The sequence below is a fragment of the Theropithecus gelada genome, chromosome 1 (assembly GCF_003255815.1).
Source record: "Theropithecus gelada isolate Dixy chromosome 1, Tgel_1.0, whole genome shotgun sequence".
Classification (NCBI taxonomy): Eukaryota; Metazoa; Chordata; class Mammalia; order Primates; family Cercopithecidae; genus Theropithecus; species Theropithecus gelada.
The window spans coordinates 137,043,157-137,048,903 of record NC_037668.1 but is presented as its reverse complement, the minus strand read 5'-3'; the positions used below and the strand labels follow the sequence as shown (position 1 = coordinate 137,048,903).

General features: G+C 52.6%; 1 protein-coding gene across 1 annotated transcript in view; it reads left to right on the top strand.

The window, feature by feature from the left end:
* RNF187 (ring finger protein 187) overlaps positions 1-5,236 on the top strand; it is an 8,316-nt gene extending 3,080 nt beyond the window's left edge. Inside the window, exons 4-5 of the mRNA XM_025393422.1 lie at positions 2,518-2,739; positions 3,351-5,236. Coding sequence (XP_025249207.1) covers positions 2,518-2,739; positions 3,351-3,353 — 225 coding nt within the window. The 3' untranslated portion in view covers positions 3,354-5,236. The remainder of the gene's footprint in view (positions 1-2,517; positions 2,740-3,350) is intronic.
* Positions 5,237-5,747: the final 511 nt, after the last annotated feature.

Sequence of the window (5,747 nt, the reverse complement as noted above, 5' to 3'; positions counted from 1 at the left end):
TTTTTTTTTTTTTTTTTTTTTTTTTTTTTTTTGAGACGGAGTCTCGCGCTGTGTCACCCAGGCTGGAGTGCAGTGGCGCGATCTCGGCTCACTGCAAGCTCCGCCTCCCAGGTTCAGGCCATTCTCCTGCCTCAGCCTCCGAGTAGCTGGGACTACAGGCGCCCGCCACCACGCCCGGCTAGTTTTTTGTATTTTTAGTAGAGACGGGGTTTCACCATGTTAGCCTTAGGCCGGGCGCGGTGGCTCAAGCCTGTAATCCCAGCACTTTGGGAGGCCGAGGCGGGCGGATCACGAGGTCAGGAGATCGAGACCATTCTTTTTTTTAAAGGCTAGAAATCCAGGTTCAAGGAACTGGCACATTCTGTGTCTGTTGAGAACGCTTCCTGGTTCATAGATGGTGCCTTCTCACTGTGTCCTCACATGGAAGAAGTAAGGGTGTCTCTGGGGTCCTTTAAGGACACTGATTCCATTCTTGAGAGTTCCACCCTTACAACCTCATTACCTCCCAAAGGTCCTGCCTCCTAACACCATCACCTTAGGGACGAGGATTTCAGCATGGGGATTTGGGGAGGCCACAGACATTCAGACCACAGCAGTGTTACTTTCCTTGGGTGCCTTCCACAGCATTACATCCCAAAGGGACATCCCACTAGATTCTTTGAGGTTACTCACAAGTAAAGCTCTTCAGTCGTTTAAACTCTCTTTGGTGACTTTTTCCTCATGTGTAGTAAAAAATCTGTGTGCCATTTTCTCTGGGTTTCATAAATTCCTACTTCCTCCTTTTAACCTGAAAGACAGAGTGATTTTCAAAGGTGCAGCAGCTCTTGGGTAATTGGCTGCACCTCGAGGCTGAGGCCCGCATTTTTACCCCAGCTTGAGGCTGAGGTAGACTCTCTCTGTTCCCGGTGGTGCTGAGCCCTTGCCTACTCTCCACAGGCCTGAGGTGCAGGCCTCACTCAGACAGTGACAGGTGACACACAGAGTCCCTGATGCCAGTCGGACCCCTGGCACTCCACACTGCCCTTGGGGGCTGCTCTGAACTTCTCCTTGCCTTGTAAGTGGTCAACACTGCCCAGTGCAAGTGAGGCTGGAAGGCTTTGGGGACCTCCAAGTTTTCAATAACCATGTGTTACCCCCAAGGGACTTGTTTTGCCCACAGGTTTTAGGTTGGAGTTTTCAATCTGTCCTGTTTTGGGGGTTGGTGGCTTAGATGCTGGGATGAGGGAAGCCACCTAAATTCAAAGGAAGGAGTTTGCAGTGTGCCGCATCAGCCAACCAGCAGACACCCAGCTGTCATTTGCATTCTCTCTCAGCAACAAAAGCCTTGGCTTCTCATGACTATGGCTGTCACCTGCCCTGTGTGGCCCAGGGCCAGGTGGAAGCCATCCATGACTCTGAGTAAAATCACAGTAGCATTCTCCTCTGCTCTCCTGTTTCCAAGGTTAGGGGTTGGCTGGAAACCAACTGAAGAGTGGCAAGTGTGAACGCTGTTTGTTGAATGATGGGATGGTTTTCAGCTGTTGGAGTTCTGGTGTGGGCACAGCAGGGACAGTTTCTGGCAAGATGGGTGTGTGTCCTGCCTTGACAGTAACGTGCCTGACAGGCTCTAGACCTAGCAGGGCCACTCAAGGATTTACTGTCCCCTTGGCCATGGGAGACGGGAGAGGAACTGTCTTCATGTGCAGCTGACCACTGCAGTGTCAGGGAGAAAGAACTCTACTTCTCCCCTTTTAGGGTCCCAGGCTGGGCCGGAGAATTAAACTGACATAAGCTAAACTAACAGGGCCAGGTGCAGTGGTTCATGCCTGTAATCCCAGCAACTTGGGAGGCTGAGGTAGGAGGATTGCTTGAGGGTAGGAGTTCGAGACCAGCCTGGGTAACATAGTGAGACCCCCATCTGTACAAAAATTAAGAAATTAGCCAGGTGTGGTGGTGCATCTGTGGTCCCAGCTACTTGGGAGGCTGAGGTGGGAGGATACTTAAGCCCAAGAGGTTGAGACTGCAGTAAGCTATGATGGCACCACTGCACTCCAGCCTGGGTGACAGAGTGAGACCCTATCTCGAAAAAAAGGCAGATAGATTAGTGGGAGAAAAAACATCAAGTTTTTTTTTTTTTTTTTGAGATGGAGTCTTGCTCTTGTTGCCCAGGCTGGAGTGCTGTGGTGCCATCTTGCCTCACTGCATCCTCTGCCTCCTTGGTTCAAGTGGTTCTCCTGCCTCAGCCTCCTGAGTAACTACGACTACAGGCATGTGCCACCACGCCTGGCTAATCTTGTATTTTTAGTGGAGATGGGGTTTCACCACGTTGGCCAGGCTGGTCTTGAACTCCTGACCTCAAGTGATCCACCCACCTCGGCCTCCCAAAGTGCTGGGATTACAAGCGTGAACCACCGCACTCGTGCCTGAGCAGCATGTTTTAGAGTGGCATGTTCTTAACTCCTTCAAGAGGGAACAGGTTCCCGTTCGCCTGGGGAGGGTGGGCGAGGACACAGGTCTTTTCCTGCCACCTGTCTGCAGGGACACGTGATGGACCGTAGGAAGAAGGCACTGACCGACTACAAGAAGCTGCGGGCCTTCTTTGTGGAGGAGGAGGAGCACTTCCTGCAGGAGGCTGAGAAGGAGGAGGGGCTACCTGAGGACGAGCTGGCTGACCCCACTGAGCGGTTCAGGTCACTGCTGCAGGCGGTGTCGGAGCTGGAGAAGAAGCACCGGAACCTGGGCCTCAGCATGCTGCTGCAGGTGTGGGATCCCCGCTGGGTCTGTCCACCATCAGGCCAGGGTGGATGTAGGCAGCAGCGAGCCACTGGGGGGCCATTGCCCGAGGTCAAGGCTTAAAAGCCCAGCCTGACTCCCACTGCCGTGGCCTTGCAGGGCTGATTTTGGGAATGGGTGTGTGGTCAAGGAAGGTGATAGGAAGGGGTTTTAAGTTGAGAAGGGTCCGAGGTGTCCCTGACCTTCACAAGGGAGGACACTTGGTATCCCAAGTGCCTGAGGCTTCTGCCTCGTCCTAGGGTTCTGAGGGCAGAAGCAGGCAAGAAACTCAGCCTCAGGGCTTTTCTTCTGCCTCTGTCCAGGGCCTGGGCTGAACCCCAGAGCCCGCAGCAACCCAGATGGCCCTGAATGGTTCAATTGCCTGTGCCAGCCATAGGTGACAAGGCTTTGGCCTTGGGGAGACAGAAGTCTGGGCTAGGCCCTGGGTTGGTTGTGCTCAGGACAGTACCTCATGCACTGTCTCATGTGCACTCTCTCTTGCTCTCTCTCACTCTCTCCTTTTGTCTTTGTCTCTGCCTCTGTGTGTCTCTTTCTCTGTTGTTTTGTGTCTCTGTCTTTCCCTCTACCTTCCCATGCAGTGATGGTGCCAACCGGCGGCAGTCCCAGAGTTGGAGGCAGGAGGGGATGGATCCTCATCTCCTTGGGAAGTGTCAGCGTGTGGCTGTCAGGGAAGCGTGGAAGGCGCCCGGCCTTGGGTCGGTCTATATAGTTGTGTGTTTCAAGAATGTTCCTTTATCCTTCATCCTGAGGCGTGAGTGTTTTGGGGGCTACAAACACCTCCCGGTAGAGGCTGGACCTGAGGACCCTTCCGACCTGTGCCCGACCCTTCCTGAAGTCCTGGCCACAGCCCATCTTCCATGAGTCCTGGCAGCTCTGGGCCATGCCCTTCCTCTGTCACCTATCTGCCCCTCACCTTGTCATCCACGGACCCAGACCCTGCACCTTCCATGCGGGCCCACAGATCCTTGGCAGGTACCTGAGGTGCACCATTGAGTGTCGAATTTGGGGTTAACATCTAGAAAGAAGAACGCACATGAGGCTCTGTGAAGGCCGGAACTCAGGTCTTCAGGGAAGAGAAAGGAAGACTGGATTGCACCTTGATGCCTCCTGAGGAGGCAGCCCTCCTCTTGAGGTGGGCTTGGGCTCCGCCCAGCCTTATCCGCGTCGCTCTGTCCACCTCCCCCTTCCTGGCCCCCACCCTGCCTCTGTGTCTCCCAGAAGCCCTCCCTGTGCTCCACCTGCCTCCGTAGAAGGAACTCTCTTTCTCCTTTTTCATGGGCGAGGGGGCTGGCAGGTGGCTAACCCCATTTAGCATCTCCAGGCCCTGCCATGGTGTCTCATCTTGCTGTTCTCTCTGGCTCTTTCTCTCTTCCCATTTCCTTTAGTAGTTGAATTTTGCAAAGCTCGTAGCAGTAGCTCAGTTGCCTGCAGCATCCTTGTGTGTAGATAAATTCGTCTAGTTGACAGAAACTCAGCACTGGGGACAGGATTGCAAAGTCTGGGACATAGATGCAGGCAGATGTTGAGATTTGGGTATAGCTGGGCTTGTGAGCAGTGCCTGTTTCCAGATGAAGCCTTTCAGCCTTTCCGAGTCCCCGGCCTTTGGTGCGATGTCTGTGAGTTTGACCTACCCAGCGTGTGGGCTGGTTCAATGTTGAATAAAGTGAGTTTGTGTCAGCTCGTTTGCTTCGTCTCCGTGTGTCCACCTCTTCCCCCTGCTCTGGCCACCCTCCAGTGTCAAAGGAAAATTCCTCGTGACACTTGCTAAAGCATGGTGAGGAGAACTTTCATTGGGACCATGGAGATGGGTGTGGAGCCCTTTCCTTGGGGCCTCAGGGGAGATGGGGCTCCACCCCGACACAGTAGGGCTGGGGTTGGAGAAGCCGAGGAGCAGTGTGGGGTCCATTGGTGGGAATGACTGTGAGGAGACATCAGGGCTGAGGGGGGTCTGGCTAAACCCACCTCACAGAGTCCTTGCTGCAGGCAGGCAGGGTGATCAGACATTGGTTGCAAACGGTCTGATAGGAATCCAGTCAGGTACCATTGAGGGTGGTCAGATATTATGGTTAAACCAAATTAGGGTTCTTGCTAAAACTGGATTTCATAAGAAAGGGCACAGAGGACCCTAGGAGAAGATTCCAGAGCCTGGCCAAGTAGATAATCTTTGTCAGCACGCCAACAACATCCCGATCCTGAGACCTCCAGTTTGTCTTTCTCACTGTCTCTACCTGCTGCAGTCTGCTGTCGTCCCCAAGTGTCCCTGCCCCTGCGCTGCACACCTGTGATGCATGCCTGGCCAGGTCCTGATGGGACAGAGTCTCCCGCAACATCAAAGTGTCTCCACATCACCAGGTCCAACAGTGGCTTCGCCATCCTCACCTAATCTAGCTGACCAGCAACATCCCACCCTGTCAATCACAATCTGTTTCTATTTGAAAAAATTATATACTTATGGGGCACAGTGTGATGTTTTGATATCTGTACATTGTGGAGTGACAGAATCAAGCAGATTCATGTATCCATCTCATGTTTTTTTTTGTGGTGAGAACATTTGAAATCTACACTCAGCAATTTCAAATACAGTCATAGTCATCCCTCTGTGTCCAAGGGGCATTGGTTCCAGGACCCCTTCCTGGATACCAAAATCCGCAGATGCTCAAGTCCCCTGCAGTCAGCCCTCCCTCTGCACGTATGTGGGACACTCAGATACAAGGGCTGACTGTGTACAGTACACGGTTATCAGCTGAAGTCACCATGCTGTGCAATAGACCTTGAGTTTATTCTTGTATAACGGAAACTCTGTACCCTTTGACTAGAATTTCCTCAAATCCTCTTGTCTCAGCCCCTGCTAACTACTGTTCTATTTCTATAAATCAACATTTTGATTCCACATATAAGTGAGATCATGCGATATTTGTCCTGGCTTATTTCATTTTAATAATGTCCTCTAGATTCACCCATGTTGCAAATGGCAG